At 45.6% G+C, this 24,834-nt stretch overlaps 1 protein-coding gene across 4 annotated transcripts in view; it reads left to right on the top strand.

Annotated features, from left to right (window-relative positions):
• Window positions 1-24,834, top strand: part of LARGE1 (LARGE xylosyl- and glucuronyltransferase 1) — a 469,066-nt gene that overhangs the window by 298,965 nt on the left and 145,267 nt on the right. For all 4 annotated transcript variants that reach the window (XM_088459224.1, XM_088459227.1, XM_088459226.1 and 1 more), the window contains exon 6: window positions 13,545-13,716. In XM_088459224.1, the coding sequence (XP_088315350.1) occupies window positions 13,545-13,716 (172 nt within the window). The remainder of the gene's footprint in view (window positions 1-13,544; window positions 13,717-24,834) is intronic.

Genomic DNA, 24,834 nt, shown 5'->3' with positions numbered 1-24,834 from the left:
GGAGTGGAAATCAGAACGCAGGTGTGCTTAAAGGTCAAAACGGGCGTTTTAAGAGTGTGCATAATTAATACTGGAGCGTCATTGACCACGTCACTGGGTTATTTTATAGCCAGAACTGCTCGCAAATTTGTGGTAGCAAACACCAGCCACAAGAATAGCGAGCAGTTCATACGCTGTTCGATGTACTCGATTAATCTAATAAATAGCGGACATGATGTATGGTGCGAGCGGCCAGGGGGCGTCTTATTCAAAATTACAACCGCAAGTTTTGTTCGCTCGTTCAGACATAGAGGCGTCAACAGACCGCAAAGAGCGAACGGTTCATTTGAGTAGCCACCCCTTTTTGTTGAACGAACGACCGCAAATAGCGACCAGCTCTGAATCAGGCCCTCTGTCCCTTTATAAAACTGTAGTAAGTCTACCAGCTTTCAGCTCATTGGTTCTAAGTGATCACATGACCTTAACAGTCCTGTCTTGGGACAGCTTTGGTTATCCATTAAAAAAAAACATGGGGGACCTGTCAGTTTAGTGAGGGGTTGGATAAAGGATGATACATTTGTTATGGGGTAAATTTCACACGACACAAAAGCTTTATAAATAATTTGGATTTTCAGAGGACTAATTGTTAATTATGTCCTAATATGTAAAAACACCTATATGAAAGAGGGCAATACATTCTTTGTCACATGACTGTGCCATACTCGCCAATTTTTGCTTACACTGCATAATCCTTCAAGGCGTGGGTGGAGCCAGGATGGTGCATCACCCACCCTTCCCTCTGCTTTACCAGGGAAGTGGGAGAGATCTGGGAGGGTTCCCTGTTCTCACAGGAGACGGGGAGAGCTCCCCAAACTATGGAAGTCTGCTGGACATTCCAGGACAGTAGGCAAGTATAATTTCTATTTATTAATGTCAAGTTGTGACTCTACATGCTGTTGAATCATATTATTGTTAATGAATAAAAATTGCATGAAACGTTATACTTTTTTTCAGTGACCCTCACATAATACTACACTTGAGCAGGGCCGCAACTAGGGGGGGGGCTGGAGGTGCACGTGCACCGGGTGAGCCGCTGTACCTGGTGCCAGTGACCTCCAGCCCGGCGCTGCAGAGAGGCTCTAAGCCGGACGTCCGCTGGTAATATTTATTACCAGCGGGCGCCCGGCTCCTTCTCTGCAGCGACGCGGTGTAGCCGGAGCCGGAGGCTGGAGTTCTCTCCCGAACTCCAGCTTCCGGCTCTCCCCACGGGCACTATGGGGGAGACGTCATGACATCTCCCCCATAGTTCCAAGGAGCAGCCGGCGGACCGGACGCGACGCTGGATGCAGGAGCGGGGTTCAAGGTAAGTATTTTTTTTTTTTAATAAGCTGCACTACAGGGGCATTATTATGGGGGCAGGGGCATTACCACAGGGGCATTACTATGGGGGCATAGCAATAAGGGGCATTACTATTGGGGCATGAGCACTACAGGGGCATTACTATTGGGGCATGGGCACTACAGGGGCATTACCACAGGGGCATTACTGTGGGGGCATGAGCACTACAGGGGCATTACTGTAAGGGCACTACAGGGATATTACTATGGGGGCATGGGCAATACAGGGGTAATTACTATGAGAGCATGGGCACTACAGGGGCATTACTATGAAAGCATGGGCACTACAGGGGCATTAATATGGGAGCATGGGCACTACAGGGGCATTACTGTATGGTGGGCACTACAGGGGCATTACTATGGGGGTATTAACGTATGGGCATTACTATGGGGGCATTACAATATGGGCACTACTGCAGGAGGAATTACATGGGGGCGCCAAATTACTGTCTTGCCCCTGGTGACAAAAATCCTAGTTTCGGCCCTGACTTGAGTCATTATAACGTCTTCAGTACCGGAGGTCATCTTTCTCTTCCCACCACTAAGGCGCAGCACGGAGTCTGTCTCGTCCGCCTCATTTGCATACTGCAGTCTTTGGCTTCAGACACAGAATAGCACCTTTATAGATATAGCACCTGGAAGTAATAGCGAGCGTGATATTATATACAGCAGATGTAACCGGAGAGCCTTCATTCCACGTGTACAATAGATACCAAAGGTCTTCAGCCGCTGACGGGGTTAAAAGAGTTTGGCAGGGAGCAGCTGGGGCCATGCTGAACACACGATTATCGTGTTTGTAACCAGGGATTATCTCCACGGCTGACGGTTAAAGACCAGGGATTACCACGGGTGGATCCTGTGTTAATAACACAGAAGCTGGGATGATACCTGTGTGCAAGAAGGAGCTTGTGCAATCCATCTCCCAACAAGGTGATTGTCAGCTGGCTCCTCTCCCCGCCAGCTCTGTCCTGCGCACGGCTTACCTAAATACTCTCAGCACCTCAGCTTATTAGTCTCATTTGCATAAGCAAATTAGGCTGCATTGTTCTTGTGCAACATTGAATTTATCCTAATTAGACTAGGGACATGTGGTGCCCCAAATTATTAACAGTGGTTTGGACACTCAGTAGCTCGTTTAATCAGGACAATTGTCTTTACCAAATACATTAACCTTTTGCAGTAATACCTACAGCACAATAACAGGCAGAAATGGTGATGTAATAAACTGTACAAGCTCTGATGGGGAGCATGCCTGGGCAGGTGAGATGGGGAAGGAGCCAGCCTAGGGGTGGCAATCAATTATCGATGTTTTCAAAACATCGATGTCCGATAAGCACCGACCCATTTTTGATTAGCCCGTGGCCTGCTGTGCCCGAGCAGAGGTGACCATCGAGGGGATGCAAACCATCGATTGTTCACCATAGATGGATTTGTGCCATCGATGGTAGTCACCGATGTGCCCATCGATGGACACCCCACCGATGGCCATCCCTACGCCAGTCTCCTAATCCTATAGCATTCCACCATAATATACATACTGTGATGTCACTAAGAGGGAGGAGTCTAGCTATATATCTGTGACACCCAAAAGCAGCATAACATTGGTTCCAAGGATACAGAATAATAACAAGCACTTGATCCCAAAGTAATTGAGTCTGGGCAGATAGTTGATTAGTTAACCAGAATTAATAACACAGAAATATTGTGTATGTTATATAGTGTGGGTCCACTTGGTCTGACTTGCGCATGAAATGTACTGTATAATTAATTTTCTTTTTTAATTAAACATCAGTCTGCGTATTAAAGCCTCTGAGATTCCAGCGCAGAAGATATCGCTGGGCCCTGTGCAATATTTTTAGCCTGATATTAATTTTAAATGTCATAGGATTAGCATAATGGTAACTGTCAGATGACAAACACACCCCAATCGATCTTGAATTTAAATAAGTTTCCACATAGGATTCTTTAAGAGTTGCATAGCAGATATATAATGTGCGGTCCAGTATGTATTACGGTATATCTGCATCCTGCCTTAGAATATACTACAAACTGCAAGGTCTCTGCATCACCACCTAGTGGACAAAAATGATATTGCATAACTGAAGCTCCCTTGTTGGGCATTCGAAATCTAACATGAGAGGGTGTGGATTAACAGATAGACAGTAAAAAGGTCGACAGTGTCTAGATCAGGGGTGGGGAACCTTTTTTTCTGCCGAGGGCCATTTTGATATATATATAACATTATTTGCTGGCATTATCAACCTTTTTACTGTCTATCTATAGTGCGGAACCCAACATGAGAAAATTAAATTGATTTAATACTACATATAAATATTACCGATAAATCATGACATAACCACATATTAGTATTCCACCATTTTTGTTGTTCTCTTCTCTTTACTCTGCCACTGGCACTTTATGCAAATGAGCGAGGAAACAATTTTAACAGTATTCTAGAACTATAAAAAGAAAGAAGGTCCCTGAAGACATAATATCATTTATTGCCTCAATAGAAAAAAAAATTAAACCTTTATTTAATCTTTAAATCATTTTATTGTAAATTTAATCTGGGAATACAGGTCAAATACTTGTAAGTTTTTAACATGCATTACACTTGTTAGATTTCATAAGTGCTGCCCTCTTGTGGACACTCAGATGTGCAGCATGGACCTGTCATTTTAGAGCACGTCTCATGTTGGTTGGATGAAAGCATCAATTGACAGATTGAATATGTAAGATACAAAGACTGCGCAGTTAAATATACAATTAAACATTACAGTAGCAATTGAGGAACATCTTTATTGCTTTCTAACTACAGGTTATAAAATGAAAGCACCCTGCTGGAGACCCGACTGTAACTGCAACTCGCTCTCGCAGTGAAAGGGTTTAGCGCTGTTGGCTTCTAGGCATCACAGAATGTAGGGGATGATTGTAACAAGCGCCACGCACAGGCTTATTCTTATGGCTCAGTGCTTCTCTGCTTCCTTTAGCAATTAGACCACTTGGAACAGCTATTGTTATTCGTGTGGCTTTCTATGTAATATTTTCCAGCTGGGGCTGTTTTGGAAGATTCTATAGGCCCTGGAGTCTGAGGAGCCAACTGCTACCTCGTACAAAGCTCTGCATCAAAAACGTTACTAACCCAATGAATGCAGATCCCGAGCCACAATGTACCCCCCCCCCCACCCCCTCTCTCCTCAAGTTGTCTATTGACACAGCATGATACCAGGTATCAGAAGTCTGGTGCCAGTTCTGTAGCTCCCGCCCGTAGGGGCCTACCGGCACGTCGCACAAACGAATGAGAGTTTGGGGCGAATGGCCAAGAGCTTGTATTTGTTCATGTTAATTTTTTTATTTATTTTTTTGGCTGAATCCTTAATTGTTACAGCGCAGAAATACATTTTGGCCATTGCTATTTGTAAAGACGTTTTTTTATTTTGCAAACGTGATACGCCTGCTGAATGCCCGAGATGGCACAGTACAGAGCTGCGAAATACGCAGGCACTTTATAAATAACATTTAAAAAATAACTTGCTTGCATACAAATACAATTGTGCAGAAATAAATAAGGGGGATGTGTTTGCCTGGATGGGTTACTTGGGCTGTCAAAGGATCTGCTAAATAAATATGCAGTGCCCCTTTGGAACGATACCGCTTAGCAGGGGTAGATTTAGGCCTGAGCCTTTGGGGGGGCAGTGAGGTTGTGAGGTGGCTCTTCTCCCTACTTCTTCTATTTCTTCAGCCAATAAAAAAATACACTTAAGGGGCCTATCCATTAGCAGATCTTTCTGAAAGACAAAAGATTTATCTTTTGAAAAATCCTGGGGCTGCGGTGACAGATATCGGTCATGTACATGACAGATTTTTGCAAACGACGAACGATATTGCATGACATCATTCTGGGAGTGGATTTTTTTTATGTTTCTATTCATTTTCATTAAAAAAATCGTTCGTTATTTACCGCAACAGATATTTCTAATATCTGTCAGCGATAAACGATAATTGAGCAACATGTTGGAGAGACAAAAGACCCAATTTGTCAGCCGCAGGAGTGCGCATTTTTATCGTTCAGAGCCTATCCATTAGCAGATAAATTGAACGATAAATCGTTCATCGTTCAAATTTATCTGCTAATGGATAGGCCCCTTTAGGGGAGTTATGAAACACAAGTTATGTGGGTTTAATTGGGTCACTGATTGTGGTGTCAGGATCGGATATAATAAACCTGGAAGCCGCAGCTGTTTACCCACGAAAAAAAACATTGTACTACAGAACTGATAGGAGCCACAAACGTTATCCCCACGCCTCGTTGGCCGAATTGGATAGAATAGATGCTGTACAGCCCAGATTCACATGAGAAGATAGCGTTCAATTGACAACCGGATCTATATTCCTGAGCAGAAACAGTGTGATCAATCTCGCACAGATTATTAGTGCGTTACACTCAATTTCGGCAGCACTTATTCTGAGTGAGACGCAGCGGCGATGTCGGAGGCAGTGAAGCGATGTTTTACATCGGCACGTGCGTCTGAGTTGCACCGTGCTTGCATGCCGATTTTGTTTGCGCAGAGTCGCAGAACCAATTTAAATGCACGGTAGCAGAAATGCAAGGGACATTCCTGGGAGGTAACGGGGGCGACTATTAAGACGCACAGAGGCAGGTCGCAGACATGCCGCTGAAAGCAGTTGCGTATAGAGACGCACAGCCGCTCACATGGGGAGGGCGCACTTAGACGGAGACATTGCAACTGCAAAAGGGCTGGAACAATTTCGATGGTACGACCAAGACGCGAGTGGGCACCTGAGTCCTTGCACAGAGAAAGGCTTTGTAGCGGCATTAGCATAAAGTTGCAGGCGTGACAGCGACAAAAGACGCAAGGACTGCCGATACTGCGTGCAAATCAGAATCGGGTAATGATATTGTCCGGCAGTTCTAATCCCGACAGCGGAAGACCGGCAGTGAAGATCTTGACACGTAAGTATTTTAACTATTTACTAACGTAACCCCCCTAACCCTCCCTTAGGGGTGCCTAACCCTAATCTCCCCCCCAAGTGCCTAACCCTAACCCCCCTGTAAGGGCCTAAACCTAACCCGCCATTCCCCACAGCCTAAATCTAAGTCTACTGGGGGGGTGCCTAACCCTTAACTCCCCCCAGGGGTGCCTAACCCTAACCCCCCCCCCTTCCCCTAGTCTAACCCTCCCAGGGGGGGTGCCTAACCCTAAATCCACCCCGGGAGCCCTTAACCTAACCCTCTCCCCACCCGCGGCTGTCCGGTATGCCGGGCGTCAGGCTCACGGCATAGGTAAAATGACAGGCGTCGGGATCTCGACTCCTGTCATTAGACCTCTGCCGGGATTAGACAGTCGGGATGCCGACAGTCGGCATTTGGACCGTCGGCATCCCGACTGCCACCCGATCAGGACGGCCAGCCACTAGCGTTTCTGGAATAGAGGATCACAACCAGAACGAGAGTGAGTCGCGTTCAGCAAAAATAGGGTCGGTGAAAAAATAAAATGTAAATCTAAAGAGACTTATAAAATAAATAATATGAAGCAAAAATAAAAAGTAGCCTTTCCTTCTTCCTTCTAAATATATATCAGTGATAATGCGGCCCCCCCCCCCCCACCCCCTCCCCCCATTTAATGCCACCTGCTGCCCTATGGTTTTCTCGTTTAGAAAACTGACAGTATAATGCATCGGAGAGTGAGTGCATTATACCGTAATAGCTATATAAACTCCCAGAGGAAATAGCCACATACACTATACTTTAACCATATTACACACACACAAAATAAAATACAATATTACTCCAGCCTCATGCAAAATATCATTATTTTGCTATCCGCGGAGACCCACACTCTGTATTTTGTGTTGTGGTCACTGTCGAGAGGATAATATGATAATGTTTCGCTTGATGTGACTGTAATATATATTTATGGTACTGCTACTTGTGTTGAAACCATCCCTTGATCTTCCTGATTATTTCCTCTTCGCTGGGCTCTAAATGATCTCTTCTTATTCAGGTACCTGCAGCCTTGTGTTCCGTATCCTTCTGGGGTTTGGGGCTCCATTATTAGATGGAAATAGGGAATCATCTACACAGCTAAATAAAAAAATAGCCTAGCGTAACGAAAAACACTTTTCCTTGTGATGTCGGGGTATATTTACTAAGGTGCGGGTTTTTAGAAGTGGTTTTGTTGCCCATAGCAACCAATCAGATTCTACTTAACATTTATCTAGCACCTTCTAGAAGGTAATAGCTAGAATTTGATTGGTTGCTATGGGCAACAAAACCACTTCTAAAAACCCCGCACCTTAGTAAATATACCCCGTCATGTTGATGTTCCTACTTAGGGGGGAGATGGATCTTTTTAAAGAGAAAATTTGGAGAAGTTGCTCCATAGTAACCACTCGCAGCAATAAGAAATGATGTTCTACGTGCATGTATTAAGAAACACGTACAGGGAGCGAATGCGCGGTCAATAGACTGTGCGTGTGTGAGCAGCCAATACCGGTAAAATATGCGATCTGTAGTCTACATGCTACAAGGGCGTTAGCACTAGGTGCAACGTAAATATCCCTCTTTATGTGGTAAGATAGTGCATACTGTATTGTCATTTTTCACCCTGGATGGTAGGTAGGTAATAGATTGGAGGGATTGGCTGGTCCCTAACTATCAAGCTGCATTTACACGCCAGTATGCACGCCATAATTGCGCAGTTGCATTTCCTCACGCGATATCTTAAAATGAGTAAAAAGTGTGAGAGTTGCAGGTATTGCGTGGTCTATTTACTAAGCTTTGTTAGAAGATAAAGTGAACGGAGGTAAGGTCATACTTGCCTACCCTCCCGATTTGGCCCGGAGCCTTCCGAAAATCGGATGCCACTCCCGGCCCCTGGAAAGGCAGGCAGGCCCCCCCCCCCCCCCCGCGGTTTTAAGAGAACCCCCCTCCCCCCCGCAGGGAGGCTGATGACGCGATTCGCACTGAATCGCTTCTTGTTTTTGCCCCGTCCCCTGCATCATAATGACGGCAATCTCGGCATTGTGTAGCGGGGGGCAGGGCCAAAATTAAGTGATCGCATGGCCATGCCCTGCTCCACCCACCTACCTGTCCGCCCACGCCCCTATTCCAGCCACGCCCCCTGCAATGCTGATCTGGCTGCTCCCTCCTGGAAGGGGCAGCCAGAACATCAGCAACCCTGGGTAAGGTACCTGCCAATCAGCTCCTGTCTGTCATTTTTCAAACACAGCCTGTGACATGGCAGTTAGGAGCTGATTGGCTGGTACCTTACCTCTGTTCACTTAATCTCCTAATAAAGCTTAGTTAATAAACCCCTGCATGTGGCATAATTGCCTACTGTCCCGGAATGGACAGGAGGCTCCTGAAAATCAGGTGGCACTCCTGGTTACTTGGAAGAGTGGGCAAGTCTCTTGGAGCCGACCGTCCCTATCGCCAACATCACCCACACACACACTCACCCGCATGCAACTGCCCACTTACCAAGCAAAAGCTGCTGGTCCTGGCTTTCCCCCGCACCCCCTACCTATGCCGCTACCACACTCCCTGCTGTGCTGAAGTGGACTAGTATGTATGTGGGCACTTCAGAGCATTTACACTTGAGATGTGTGCGGACCACCCGTGTTTTGACTTTGGCAAAACCACCCTCAAGAGTTTTGATTTGGTTTGTATTTCTTTAAAAAAGATGAAAACAGCTAAAATCATGTAATTTAGACCTGTATACCTTTACCTACAGTCCAAAACCCCAAATCCAGTTTTTATATCCGAGATTCAGGTTTACAGGTAGACCACACCTGGGACTCTGTTCTATTCAGAACCCCAAAAGTGATCCGAGCTGGGACTCTGAGCGCTCGCAACCAGGTCGATGGTGGCCCAGAGCGCATGCGCACGACGGAGCCGGCTCCGTCATGCGCATGCGCGAGACCCGGATAGCGACGGGCAATCCGACACTCCGGGTCTCGTACCAAAGGGGACGTGCTGTCGATGTTGAGTGACAGCACGCCCCCTTTGGTGGGCGGGCCTGGGGAGTGCCTGCCTAAACGGAGGCGTTTCCATGTGAACGCCTCCGTCTGGGGCCGTCCCCACTGACATCACAAGTGATGTCAGTGGGAGAGATTTCGGCTCTGTAAGAGCCGAAATCTCTCTGGGGCTTGCGGCAACGAGACCCTGCCACAAGGGTCTCGTCGCAAGCCCGATGGTCGCGATGGTCTTGACCATCGCGACCATCTTCCTGGCCGCTCGCTATAGCTGTGGATGGTCACCAACAGGAGGCCGCTCTAAAAAAACAAGAAGGCCGGCCCAGATTCAGAGCGAGCGCTCTGTCAGAGCGTCCGGCTCTGAATCAGGCCCTCTGTTTGACTTGGAACCTCAAAGTTCGGGTGTGTTTGGTTTTCGGCAAAACCAAACTGCACATTTCTAGTTACACCAGACAGAGACACCTGATATATCCAACACTGCAGAGGTGGTGTTCTCATTCAGCAGCATAAGATACAACTTATCGGCGGTAATGCACTAATATATTAAAGTATTTACCCAGCATTCAAATTTACACAGAGGAATCAGGAGAGTTTTATGAGCTTGGGGTTTCTTTCTCACTTGTGACTGCTGCAAATCGTGAAGGACTCCTAAAACTAGTTGAGTATTGCTCGTTACGTTGTGAATATTTAGGCCCGTATTGAATTTGGAGCGTAAAACCGGAATCGGCTAAAAAGTTTCGCCAGTGACGTCATTTCGCCAGGCGGAAAAGTATCACCGTATTCAATTTGAAAGACTTTCCGCCTAGGCAATGCAATGTAATAGGCGGAAAAGTTTCACCTATGAATAGCAGACGGAAAAAAGTGCAGAATTGGGGTTTTGGGGTGCAACGTTGCGGGAACCCCTGTACAACCTCCAGACAGTCCCCCAAAGGTAAACTGTGTCCAAAAATTCTATAAAAAACACTTAAGAACACCCCAATAAAAACACTTTCAATTTGGGAGTGAAAAAAATTATAATTGTGGTACAAAGTTAAAAACGAGCGAAATAGACTCCAGGAGGCTCCCCATGTACGCCCCAGGTGTTTTATCATTGCAGGTGCTCGCGGCAGGTGGATTTTTCATGATTTTTTAAACTTAACTTTAGCAACTTTAAAATATGCTGGCCCCCATTTTCAAGTACCCCAAATTTGCTGGGATAAGTTATTTTCTGCAAAAAAACCTCCTGAATACTATTCTTCACCACTTATACAAAACCGCTATTTAGCAGCTATTGAGCCCGTTTAAAAACACCAAGGGCCTGATCCAGAGCCGAACGCTCTGACCAGAGCGCTCGCTCTGAATCAGGGCCCTCCTCCATGAAAATGGAGCGGCCTCCTGGCCGCTCGCATAGCTGTGGGTGACCATTATGATGGTCGCGATGGTCTTGACCATCGCGACCATCGGGCTTGCGACGGAGACCCTTCGGTAGGGTCTCGCTGCCGCAAGCCCTGGAGTGATTTTGGCTCTATCAGAGCCAAAATCACTCCCACTGACATCACTAGTGATGTCAGTGGGGCCGGCTTCAGACGGTAGGCGTTCCCTTGGGAACGCCTCCGTCTGGCAGGCACGCCCCTGGCACTCCCACCAAAGGGGGCGTGCTGTCAATCAACATCGACAGCACGCCCCCTTTGGTGCGAGACCCGGAGTGATGGAGAGCCCGTCGCTCGCCGGGTCTCACGCATGCGCACGACGGAGCTCCCACCGTCGTGCACATGCGCAGTGGGGGAATATCGACCCGCTTGAGAGCGTCCTGCGCTCGCGAGCGGGTCTGAATGACCCCCCAAATACCTTCAGCAAGCCAAATCGGGGAGTATCATAGGGAACCCCCATGTCAGAGCATCTTTTGGGGGGTGTCAGGCTGATTTCCCCAAATCTGACATGACTTTACGCTTGTTTGAGTTTCGCCGGGTCCCGTTTTCGCGTACTTTCAAATTGAATGCGGGGATACGTGGGCACGTGCACGATAATTTTCCGCCTGCAAAACAGGCGAAGTAGGCGAAAAGTCCGGGAGGTGGAACAGTATCGCGGGCCTGCTCAAATTGAATACGGCTCTTACTTGCAAAAGTCCAAATGTCCTGAGGTGGAAGAGACATACAGTACTGTGCGTGTGTGCGTATGACCTTCTAAAGACCATTTTATAGAATGTATTAGATAAATTATAGCTAGTATCTGATTGGCTGCTCTTGGTAAAACCTCCACCTGTCCTCCTTAGAAGGTTTGATAAATCTCCCCCAGGGACTTAAATAATTGGACTCCTCAATCCTGTACAGGCCATATTGAAGCCAGTAAGTAACTAAACTTTTGATGCTAGAATTACATATCATATGATACACAGTATTAATAATAAGACACAAACATGAGCAGGGACGGACTGGGCCTGCTTATCAGAAGGGGCGTGTCCTCGCTGCAAAAGGGGCATGGTTACATCTCTGGGCGTGTCACAAGTCACGGCACGCCCCCGTCTTTCAGTATCCCGGCCCAGCAGAGCGCCAGGAGCTTGAGCCGCTTGGCCAGGGTTAAACACCGAACCGGCTCATCTGGCATTTGCCAGAAGGGCTGAATACGAGGTAAATCTCTTTTTTAGGGTTCCCCTTGGAAACACTAAACCCTCTCTAACACATTTGTATCCCCACAGTCACAAGTACTGCCACACGTACCGTGGTAGAATACAAAAGTTATGCTGAATGCTTCCTTATCCAGTTGATTGTATAAATTATTTATAGACAGAGCTCTTGCTTGTCTAAAACACAAGGACGTAAAGTTTACACAGTTTATAAAATTCGTAACTTTTTTAAATTAAATGTAAAACCCCCCCCCCAAAAAACCATTTTTGCTAATTATGTTTAACGTATGTACAGTACACACCAAACCGCATCTTCAAGTTTCAGACTTTCCAAAACTACGATAGTCCTGGGAAAACAGTCACATAGGATCCATAAAGCGGTGTAGAGATGATAGCTGTACATAGGCCTTGTGTTATTCAGGATACTCAGGGGTCTGTTCATCATTAGTAAAAATTCGATGGAGGTAATTAGGTTTAGAACTCGCATGGAGTTCTACCTAATTACCGGAGGAATGGCTCCATAAGTATCTATTCCGAAAAGCTGTAATTTTTCCGATGACAGCTTTTTGGGAAATAGATACTTTTCCCTGCCTATACCTACCTTACCGCAGCTGTAATCCGTGCTGCCTACAGCTGCGGTAATTGTGTGACACACACCCCCCCCCCCCCCACTTACCTGTCCACTGCAGCCACCTCCGGCTCCGGCTGCTGCTCTGACACGGTGTTCTCCCGGCAGAACACAGTAAAGTTTAGAAAGAAAAAAACTTTTTTTTTTTTTTTCTTAAACTTTACTGTGTTCTGCCGGGAGAACACCGTGTCAGAGGAGGGACCAGAGAGTGACGGAGGGAGCCGGAGGAGGACCTGCCCAGCAGACAGCAGGTAAGTGTAACCCACTGTACCCCACCTCAGAGTGGCGGATAGTAACACAATCAAATTCCGAAAATACATAATTTTCAGAATTTGATGTATAGCCTAAGTTCCATATCCCCATACTAATGTCCTAATGCATGGGGAGTGTGGAAATTAACGCAGACGGACTTAACCAAGAGATATCAGTGATAGCTCCTGCGTTAAGTGTGTTCATAAATACTGAAATAACAGTAATTAAGGAAAATGTCCTTAAAAACGTTATCTTAGTGTTGATGAATAGGCCCCTCAGTGCCTTGAAAGGAAAACTACAGTACCGCAAAAAAAGTTAAACTACGCAGAGAAAATGGAAAAATATATGTGTAAGATATAGAATAAATTTCTACTAATATTTCAAAATCTCCCAGAGGTATAATATAATATGAAACTGTTAACAAATAAATAAATAAATAAATAATATGGATGTTTGGTAGATCAGCGGACAGAAAGACTGGAGATGGAAAGTTCTAACGTAAAAACATGTAGCACCTGGTGGGTAGTTGCTTGCACCCCTTGTGTCTTGCGTCTTAATGTTTAGGCTTAGGGAGGTCCAGCGTGGATTTTTTTTAATCTATTTTTTTTCTTGTTTGGTGGAGTAGAGGGGCAGTGAAGGGAGTCTGTGTAATATCTGACCATCTGTGTCTCTATCTTGTCTCTACAGTCAGAGGTTTCATGGATTCCAAACAAACATTACTCAGGAATATACGGGCTCATGAAGTTAGTACTCACCAAGACTCTCCCCGCCAGCCTGGAGCGGGTCATTGTCCTGGACACCGATATCACCTTTGCCACGGACATTGCCGAACTGTGGGCTGTTTTTCACAAGTTCAAAGGTCAGAATTATTCATTGTATATACTGTATATCGACTGCATGTTTTATGTTCAGTATTTTGATCACTATATAGAACTGATAGAGATGGCTAGTGTAACACAAAAAAAAAACTACTCACCCCAAAAACAAAAATGCTATAACCAAAAATTGCTTTGAACCAATCTCTATGGCGGCTCTGTTTGTTTTTTTGCCCAAAGAGCTTCCACTTCAATTTCGGCGGCTAGGGTGCAGGCTGTGATTTATTCTAGCTGCTTACTTTCATGGCTTGGTTCACCAAAGAGCAAGAGGTGAGAGATGGACTGGAAGACTTCAAGCTGCTTAGTGATGTTTAAAGGTTAGCGAGGCCCTCAAAGTCCAAAACACACATTGAATGAGCCTATTCTGAGACTTGTATAAATTGTTCGATTGTTTTTATACCTTGTAGCAATAATGTGTGGTAAAGGTCAACACCTTTTCTGATTAGTGTTATCAGCATCTCTCTGTAGCCGGTAAAGGGCACAAGCTGACAGATCCTAATGAGCCATAAGAAGCATGATTCAGTTCCCAGGGCTAGGAAGTGTTACCTTTTATTGCCCGTCCTGTCTTTAACATAAGCTCTGCTCACCCGCTGATAATAGAACCTGCAGGTACCATTATGACGAGGGGTTTCGTTATCCATTGCCACGGGAGAATTGTAGGATCTATACTTCAGCCATAATGGGGTCATATGTGTAGCCTGCATATCCACAGTTGGTGAAATGACTGGAGGGAAGAGCTTCATATAAAAAGTTACTTATGTAAGTTGCTAGACTTTAATTACCTTGCTTTCCCTCCGCCCAGTCTTCTATACTACATTCTCCTGTCCTAATATCCTGATCTGGTTCCTACTTTTCTTATGGAGGGTCCTTGGCTGTCCACCATACACATTGGTAGGAAACTCACTTCCGCTGGGACCTACTAAAGTTCTTGTAGGCCTGGGTGACCATGAGTGGTGACGGAACTCAGCCCTGAAGAGTTGCAACATGTCTCTTTGCCTAAAAACACTATCATCTATTATCTCATAGCCACACGTGTGTTTGACTTCAGACACAAATCCCTGACACTCTCCTTGCTCTGGGAGTGGTGGTCAAGGATCATGGAATATTTGGTACATGAATGGAGAGAATACATTAACTACATACCCCCGTTCCTTGTCACCTCCATCTATACTGCTTCTAGAATGGTTTATTTCTTCCCTCCATGAGATTCCTTAAAATATTTATCAAACTAAAGTTCATGTCCTTGGTTTCTTCCTTACTGTACTGTACATCCATTTCCAACTTTTCTTGTCCCTTACTCTCCCAGCTTTCCATTACATTATGTTGCCCTTTACATTTTTATTTAATTTCAATTACTTTTTTTATATAATTAGTTTTTCTTTCCTTTTCTTTTCTCTTTTTTCTATTTCCCTTCCTTTTCCCTTCACTCACCACATTATTTCCTTTCTTTTCCTTTCTTTTTCTAACCTTTCCTTCACCCACCACATAATTTCCGTTCCTTACCTTTTCCTTCACCCACCACATAATTTCCGTTCCTTACCTTTTCCTTCACCCACCACATCATGCCCCCTCCTTTTCCTTTCCTTCAACCATCACATCATGTGCCCTCCTTTTCCTTTCCTTCAACCATCACATCATGTGCCTTCCATTTCCTCACCTATCACGTCATGTCTCTTCCTTTTCCTTTCCTTCAACCATCACGCCATGTCCCTTCCTTTCCTTCACCTTTCACGTCATGTCCCTTCCTCTCCATCAATCACATCATGTCTCTTCCTTTTCCTTTCCTTCACCCATCACATCATGTCTCTTCCTTTTCCTTTCCTTCAACCATCACGCCATGTCCCTTCCTTTCCTTCACCTTTCACGTCATGTCCCTTCCTCTCCTTCATCAATCACATCATGACTCTTCCTTTTCCTTTCCTTCACCCATCACATCATGTCCCTTCCCCTTCCTCTCCTTCATCAATCACATCATGTCTCTTCCTTTTCCTTTCCTTCAAACATCACGTCATGTCCCTTCCCCTTCCTCTCCTTCATCAATCACATCATGTCTCTTCCTTTTCCTTTCCTTTACCCATCACGTCATGTCCCTTCCTCTTCCTTTCCTTCATCAATCACATCATGTCCCTTCCTTTTCCTTTCCTTCATCCATCACATCATGTCTCTTTCTTTTCCTTTCCTTCACCCATCACATCATGTCCCTACCCCTTCCTCTCCTTCATCAATCACATCATGTCTCTTCCTTTTCCTTTCCTTCAAACATCACGTCATGTCCCTTCCCCTTCCTCTCCTTCATCAATCACATCATGTCTCTTCCTTTTCCTTTCCTTCAAACATCACATCATGTCCCTTCCCCTTCCTCTCCTTCATCAATCACATCATGTCTTTTCCTTTCCTTCACCCATCACGTCATGTCCCTTCCTCTTCCTCTCCTTCATCAATCACATCATGTCTCTTCCTTTTCCTTTCCTTTACCCATCACGTCATGTCCCTTCCTCTTCCTTTCATCAATCACATCATGTCCCTTCCTTTTCCTTTCCTTCGTCAATCACATCATGTCCCTTCCTCTTCCTCTCCTTCATCAATAACATCATGTCTTTTCCTTTCCTTCACCCATCACATCATGGCCCTCATTCAGAGCCGGACGCTCTGAGCAGAGCGCTTGCTCTGAATGAGGGCCGTCCTCCATAAAAATGGAGCGTCCTCCTGGATGCTTGTATAGCTGTGGGTCACCACCCACAGCACATACGAGCATGCAGGATGATGGTCGCGATGGTCTTGACCATCGCGACCATCGCCAGTGCGACCAGAAGCCTGTGGGCGGGGTTTTCGACCATAAGCCCTGGAGTGATTTTGGCTCTATCAGAGCCAAAATCACTCCCACTGACATCACTATTGATGTCAGTGGGCCGGCATCTGACGGTAGGCGTTCCCTTGGGAATGCCCCCGTCTGGGAGGCACGCCCACCAAAGGGGGTGTGCTGTCAATCAACATCGACAGCACGCCCCCTTTGATCAGACACAACGAGCGAAGGAAAGTCCTTCGCTCGTCGCGTCTCGCGCATGCGCACGACGGAGCTCCCTCCGTCGCGCGCATGCTCAGTGCACACCATCGACCCACTTGCGAGCGGACAGCCGCTCGCGAGTGGGTCTGAATCAGGCCCCATGTCTCTTCCTTTCCTTCATCAATAACATCATGTATTTTCCTTTCCTTCAACAATAGCATCATGTCTTTTCCTTTCCTTCATCAATAACATCATGTCTCTTTTCCTTTCCTTCACCCATCACATCATGTCTCTTCCTCTTCCTTTCCTTCATCAATAACATCATGTCTTTTCCTTTCCTTCACCCATCACGTCATGTCCCTTTCTTTGCCAATCATGTCTCGCTCTTCATTTTCCTTTAATTTGTTTCCTTTCCTCTCCTGTCCTTTCCTTTCATCCACCCTTTATGTCCTTGCTCTTCCTTTATCTTTTTTCCTTTTTTCCCTTTTTCCTTTCCCTTCTGTTTTCTTTCCTGTCCATTATTTTTGCTTCCTCTACCCTCCCTGTCCCTGCTTTTCCTTCAACTTTTATACTAATTTTGCCTTCATTTTACCTTTATTTATTTGTAAAAAAATCTTCCTCTACACATTTAATTTTACTTTAACTTATTCTTCTCCTCTTCGCCTTTCATTTCAGTTATTCCCTCTCACTGCTTCCTTTTCCGTATTCCTCACTTTTTTTAATTTGTGTTTTCTTCTTTCCCCTTTTATTTTCCTTTCCCTCACATCCCTTTTTTTCCCCATTTCCCTTTACTTTCCTGCCTTTCTCATCGTTCCAGTTCTCTTTCCTTTTCCTCCACCCTTTCAGCTTTTGGTGTTTGATGAATACAGCCATTTCGACATCCCCATATTACTATCTGGGGAGTGTGGAAATTAACGGTGACTGACTTAACCAGGAGATATTAGTCATATTTCCTGCGTTAAGTCCTTTAATGAATACAATACATAAATATGTTAAAAATAGCTTGAAAAATATGGTGTAATGAATAGACCCCATAGTCTTTCTTTCACTCTCCATAAGGAATTGTAGAGAGATCACAGCTGCCAAAATCCAAACCTCCCGTTCTTCATGCAGAAATAATATCTAAGTAACTAAGAAAGGCCGCAGTACCGTAACTCCTGGGACTGCGCACACATTGGCTCAGGCTCCATCGACGCAGGAACAGTGGAATTTATAGTCTTTTCCTCAGCTTTTTCCGCTTTCCTAGATACTCTACGTTATAACAATAATATTTTGGTGTCATGCAAAGGTGGCGTCACCCTGGTGGGTAATCACGCTTATCCCCGCTTCCATTACTACTGTACTTTCCGAAACCAGGATTGCTTAGCAACACAACTGAGGAATGAATCGCTGCCTAAGCAGAAATATATGCCTCGCTCCACTGAGTGTTAGGTTTCGGCTGAGGGGTTAATTAAAAGTGGCTGAGCTAAGACTGCCTCCGGCAGCCGCATGGTATTTTGAAGTCATTTGTCCATGATAAACTGTGACCCCGCTTCAGAAAATGCAATTCCAATGGCGTCTTTTCATGCAGCGTGCACAGTGTGCTGCGTTCAGCGGTCATCGGAACCCTGTAGCGGAAACATTGACGTCTGGATTGCGGTGACCAGTTAGACGTTCATCGCTGTGCCTGAGATACAGACAGTTTCCAAGTTAAGGGGTCTATTTACTAAGCTGTGTTAGGAGATAGGGTGAATGGAGGTAAGGTACCAGCCAATCAGCTCCTAACTGTCATTTTTCAAACATAGCCTGTGAGATGGGAGTTAGGAGCTGATTGGCTGGTACCTTACCTCCGTTCACTTTATCTCCTAACACAGCTTAGTAAATAGACCCCTAAATGGACTCATGAATTATTCCTCTGTGAAGGTGCAATGTCGCTGTGCAAGCAGGGCTCTATTTGGAATTTCCGCTGTCGCCGGCATTGTACATTCACGCTAAATAATTGCGCACGTTCCATGTTTATGCACATTTATTAACACCCTCTTCCTCTATTTTTAATGTAGGTTGATCGAAAAAAAAAAAAAATAATAATTGAGCATAAAACCCAGAGAGCTGCCCTAGGCCCATGCTGTAGAGGCGATAGATTATACAGCCTTTTAAGTATCTACTATTTATTTTGGGGGGTAATCTGAGGTCCCCCGAAACCTTTTCAGAATTGTGAAGTGTTTCTTTAGAATTCTTAAGGGGCAGAGAGGTCGGCGATGCGGTAGGGGTGGGTTGTGGCATGGCAGAAGTGGCAGGCAGTCAGGTTGGGGGGGCAAGGCATGGCAGAAGTAGGTGGTGTGGGGAGGGGTGAGGTTGTGCTTGCATCGTGTTGGGCCCACCCCGTTATGCAATGTATTGTGAGGTGCAAGGTGACAGTGGCGCGATTCAGTGCAAATCAGTTCATTGCCCGCCCATATTGTCAAGCTTGCCTAGCCTTTGCTGCCCCTTGTCTATTGCTGCTCCATACCTACAAATCTGTCTAGGTCAGTGGTGTCAAACTCGGGCCCTCAAGCTGCAGTTGAACTACACATCCCAGCATGCAGTGCCACAGTTTTGCTATTAGGGCATGCTAAAACTGTGGCAAGGCATGCTGGGATATGTAGTCCCACAAAAGCTGAAGGGCCCGAGTTTGACAACACTGGTCTAGGTAAACCTGTCCTCAAAGTCGCACCAAATATCCATGTACGGTGCCATGAAAAATGCGACTAGGCAGCGCCACGCATCAGCAGTTTCAACTGACTCCTGTCAGTTTTCCTCAGGGGGGCTATAGCCGCTATACCCCAGAGGAAAACCGACAGGAGTCAGTTGAAACGGCTGTCGGGTCTGCCAACGTGCCATGATATGTATCTGTCTCTTATCTGAATAACTTCCTACGTTGAATGTGAGTATTGGTCTTCAACTTTTTCTGTTTGTATGAGGTGAGTACTGTATCCATTGCATCTGGACCCCGCACCGCTGAATTTGACTATTAACCATTTGAGTGCTGTCTCATACCAAGTTTGTCTGTCTGTCTGTGACTAAAATAGCTGAGCATTCAGAATAGGCCAACTGGGTTCTCAGACTCGGAACTCAGGACCACACACAGGTCACCTTTTCCAGGTCAACCAGCAGATGCACAGGTGTACTCATTACTCACTGACACATTTTAAAAGAGCCACAGGTGGAGCTAAGTATTTCACTTGTGATTCTGTGAGGAAATCTGGAAAACATTCACTGCTTGGGGTCCTGAGGACTAGAACCTGCGGAATAGGCCGTTTAAACAGTTGAACATTAATGACTACTGTCACTGTGGTACATTTTGGAAAGAAAACATGTGTTGTACTGGCAGGAAGTGCTTAATGCTTCCTCAGGGTCAGAGCTGGCATGTCTGCTCACTGGTTGATGTGCTGGATTCTGAAGTGACTGCTCAGGTAAGTCCTGTACAAGTTCTTTTAATAGGTCACCGTTGTACAAGTCGATCTTTGGCAAGGATTGGTGTCAGGTCCATTTTCAGAAATGTGTATTTGACAGTGAGGCATTGATGAGTACGTCTTTCAGCGAGGCAGTGATGTGCTGCTTTTCTGTGAGTTGTGTCTCTGTGAGAGATGTTATTGTTTACACTTGTGGAGTGATACAGCTTTGTGATAATAGGTATAGCGATCTGCGTGTTTACTCCAATAAAGTGCAAATGTGAAAATACATATAAAGTGCTAGTGCCAAGAAAATGTGCACACATCAATATATGAATAAAATAGGGGGGTAAACAATTTATTGCAATTAACAATATACAATAGATCTAGAAATGTATAAATAAAAACAAAAAAAATAAAGATAGACATCATATTAATAGTGCACCAGTTGTTATAAAGTGCTATATCTAGGATTTTGAAGCACCCAGGAATTAGCTTTCATTCAGGAGAATTGAGTTCAAATGGCAAGAGCCTAGAGCTGACCAACGCGTTTCGTCTTCTCCAGACTTCATCAAAGGGATAGATACTGTATATATGTGTATATATATATATATATATATATATATATATCTTTATGTGTGTGTGTGTGTGTGTATATATATATATAAATATATATATATATATATATATATATGTGTATATATATCAAAATATCCAGACCATGCGCTCACAACCAACTCTGATCAGCAAATGTTAATAAAAATCCCATACTGTATAAGTCCAGCAACAAGACCAGGTGTATTGGTCAGTTCATCAGATTCTTTATAGACACCAGATCCTTTTTCCTTCAGAAATTGGACCGCAGCTCCCCTTGTGAAAAGATCAAGCCCAGATCTGTCATTCTGTTAAATATAAATAGAAAGGGGGCGCTTCATAGTGCAATAACGTTTTTAATTAATAAAAAGGTGACACATAAAACACTGCACTGTTACAGTACCGCTTCTACCTTATATAAAACGGTGTGGGCTGGTTACCACGTGGTGTCTTTAAAATACTCCCACCGGCAATCACCACCACGTTATCCCTGGAAGCTGTCGGGTTCACACACCCCGCTGCTCACCGCTTCTCAAGAGGTTGCCGCAGGTCGGACCACGTCGCTGCTAACCATGGAGTTGGGGGGGAGCCGATGGCGTCTCAGTGTCACGTCAAGAGGCCACGCCCTAGTGTATTTCGTCGGAGACTTCGTCAGAGGGCTGTCGACAGCCCTCTGACGAAGTCTCTGACGAAATGCACTAGGGCGTGGTTAGCAGCAACGTGGTCCGACCTGGCCAGAACTCGTGCGGTTCCTCTGTCCTGCCTGGGGTGTCGTTCTCTGCTCTGGTGCTTCTAGCACACTCAGCTGATGCAACAAACTTCCGATATACAGGCCAGTGTGTGCTAGAAGCACCAGAGCAAAAAGCGACACCCCAGGCACTAAAATAACTATATCAGTTGTATACATTGCTATGTTAATAATGGTATATGACTATAATAATAATTGCATTCCTGTTTGGCTGATGCATAAGGCTGTGGGTGCTGGGATAATGCACGTGTGTTTGGTAGACAGCTTTACGTGTTGTGTATGTATTTGCATTTAGAATTCCGCTGCGTATTGTTGGAGAGCACTAAAGCAGACAGCACCTGTTAGATTCCTGCAGAGATCTCAAATGCCGCTAACGACGCATGGTAACATCAGAAAAGGTCAGCGATGTTTTGGGTGCCGGACCATTGACTACCTCTGATAGATGATGGGACACCTGCCAGTACCGAGCCTTAATTATGTGCACACTTCCTGGGGCAGGGCCCGGCGTGTAGTCTGCTTGATCCATGAAAACGTTGTATAATGACATAACAGTACGCCGGCAGCCGGTGCAACCCAGTTCCATAGGGGTTAATCCTGGCTCTTTCCTCAGATAGCAGATGTCAGGACAGAACGGGAAAATAACTGCGTCTTTCTGTGTTTATCTCATGGATCAGTTATTGCCATTGGGTAACTTAACCAGAACGTGCCAAGGTCACTAGTGACATTCTGTTCTCATAAAGGATGGCTCTACAGTGGTATATGGCTTATGGATGATAAGATCTCTTAGTGCATATGTGCCCCAGTGTACAGAGATTACAGGATTAGTATAGAATAGGATGATCAGGATGGAGTGGATATTGTATGTTATATTGGATGTTAGTTGTGTCCCCAGCGCAAGGAGGAATAAACAGATATTATAGATACGAATTCTCTCATCTCCCATCATCTTAATTTATAAGAACTTTGATGTATCAGGCATATTGGCAAAAATATTACAGTTAAAAATAATATAAGGACTCGGAGCAATTCAGCTCAGAAAACTTTGCATTTAAAGCACCCGGGGCCCTAGGCTAAAGTTAGAACTCACCATCCCCTTACCACCCGGAGGAGGGCTTCTGGTGTCTGCGAGAAGATAGCTAGACCTCTGGCACCGATACCATAGTCTATTGCTGTGTTTCGTGCAGAAGCCAACGCCATTGGTCATACGATGGAGACCCTGCTCTGGGTGCAGGATTAGCAGTGTGGGACCCCCATGACCCAATACCCCATGTGAGTCACACAGCCCTCAGCCTTTGTAGATGCACCCCTGTACTTCAGACATGTTATTCTCTCTCACTTATATTTTCCTTTTGCTCATTATCAAGCTGTTCTGGACTCCAAGATAACTGCACCCACTCGGCTCCACGTGCAGACATTACGCAGCGCCTGTGTAATTACTGCTGTGCTCTCACTGTGCGTTATCATAACCAAAAAGTCATTAGAAAAGCATTTAGGAGAAAGGTGGGAATTTAACGTTTTCCCTCGGCAGAAACGGATTGTTTACAGTGTCCCCATCCGCCCTCCGCCAGACAGCTGCCTCTCACGCACATCCATCAATTAACGTTTTTTTTTAAATGTTTGATTACAAAATGCAAAAAGTTACTTTTAACAGCATTTCTCCATAATAATCTACAGTGTTATTACATTAGCAGCGCTCAGAGATGGGGAACTTGTTCTATAAGAAAGTGGAAGTCGTATTTTCCTCTAACTTCCACCTTCCCGCTCCTATTTGCCCTGTGTAATCTCTGCAGCCGCCGACTGACGATGGAATTAAAAATCAGCCATGGTTCTCTTGACAGACTGATGGAACCTGGACATCTCTGTTCTTCTCCCTACTTACGTAAAGCCTCTGTATGCGATTTAGTCTCTCCCCACCTGTCAGATGGTAGAACCTGGCGTGAGACTGGAGCACCTGGGAACCAATCTGCGTGGACGGTCTTCTTTTAAGATAACAAAGTTTAGGGCTCCATTTCGCAACGTTCCAAAATACCCGCGGTATTTCGTTTAGTATCACAGTGATACAAATGTATGCGCCACTGGTATTCATCATTACTCACATTGTCGATGAGGTCCAGTGACGTCATCCTCGTCGGCGGGGTCCTCCGCTCACCTGCTGGCAGCCTAACGCTACCAGCGGCGGGCTACTCTGCCATGTGCGTGCACAATGGTCAGTCTGCGCTTGTGCACAATGGTCAGTCTACGCGTGTCATGACTGATTCATCCGGCGAGGACCCAGCAGTGTCTAGAAGGCTTCTTTGACGCCAGGAAAGGCTGCTGCCAGGTCCCCATTGCTGGCAAAGTGGACCGCATCACTCTCGCCAGCTAAAGATTACCGCTGTTTGATAAATACAGAAAAGATTACTTAACCCCTTTAGCAAATGCATAGGGGGCTATGCGCCATTGTTAAATGGGGCCCTTAGTTCTTGCTGCAGAGACAGGGGACTCTAAATATTCATGATTTTGTATGCTAGAGAACACATAAATAGAGGCAATATCCACACTGAGTAAAAGCCTAATTGCAGTGTACTATTGCATGCCTACCAACATTTAGGAATTTGTACTCTAACCAGTGCAAGCCGTTACTGCTCCACACCCCTGGTCTGCGAACAATTAAAATTTTATTGCCGTATGCCCCGGAGGTACAACGCCTAAGGAGCCTATTTATTGAATAAAATGTATATACCCCCGAAAACATTCCTTAACGCCGCATATCGCGGTAATAAGGAATATTTTTCTCTCCGGGCATTTACCTTTGTGGAGTCGCCGGGACGTAGACTGATAAGAGAATTGGATTGAAAGGCCGACAGTAGGAGATCCCAACGCCCGGTGGTAAGTATCCTAACCCTCCCCTCTCCCCCCACCTAACCCTCCCTTAGAGGTGCCTAACCCTAACCTCCCCCCAGTGGTGCCTAAACCTAACCCCCCCTCCCCGCACCCTGGACAAAATCCCCCCGGGTGGGTGCCTAACCCTAACCCCCTTCCCCTAGCCTAACCCTAACCTTCCCTGGGGGGTGGCTAACTCTATGTCCCCCCGGGGGGCCCTAAACCTAACCCCCCCCCAATCCCCAGGCTTGGGGGGGTTAACCGGCACACGACGATCGGGAAATGGGGGGATCGGGATTAAGATAGGCGTTGGTATTTCGACGCCTATCTTAAGTCCCGTGTCGGGCAGGTAGTGTCGGGATTTAGACCGGCGGCATTGCGTCCGCCGGTCTATTAACTACATCTCCTGATAAGAGCCTGTCTCAACGATCTATAAGACATCCCGGATTCAACGCCGGTTACAGTGGTCAAAAACTTTCAATGG

Source organism: Taudactylus pleione, unplaced genomic scaffold (genome assembly GCF_031769625.1).
Source record: "Taudactylus pleione unplaced genomic scaffold, aTauple2 ptg000903l, whole genome shotgun sequence".
NCBI classification, from domain to species: Eukaryota; Metazoa; Chordata; class Amphibia; order Anura; family Myobatrachidae; genus Taudactylus; species Taudactylus pleione.
This window is presented reverse-complemented; position numbering and strand designations above follow the sequence as displayed.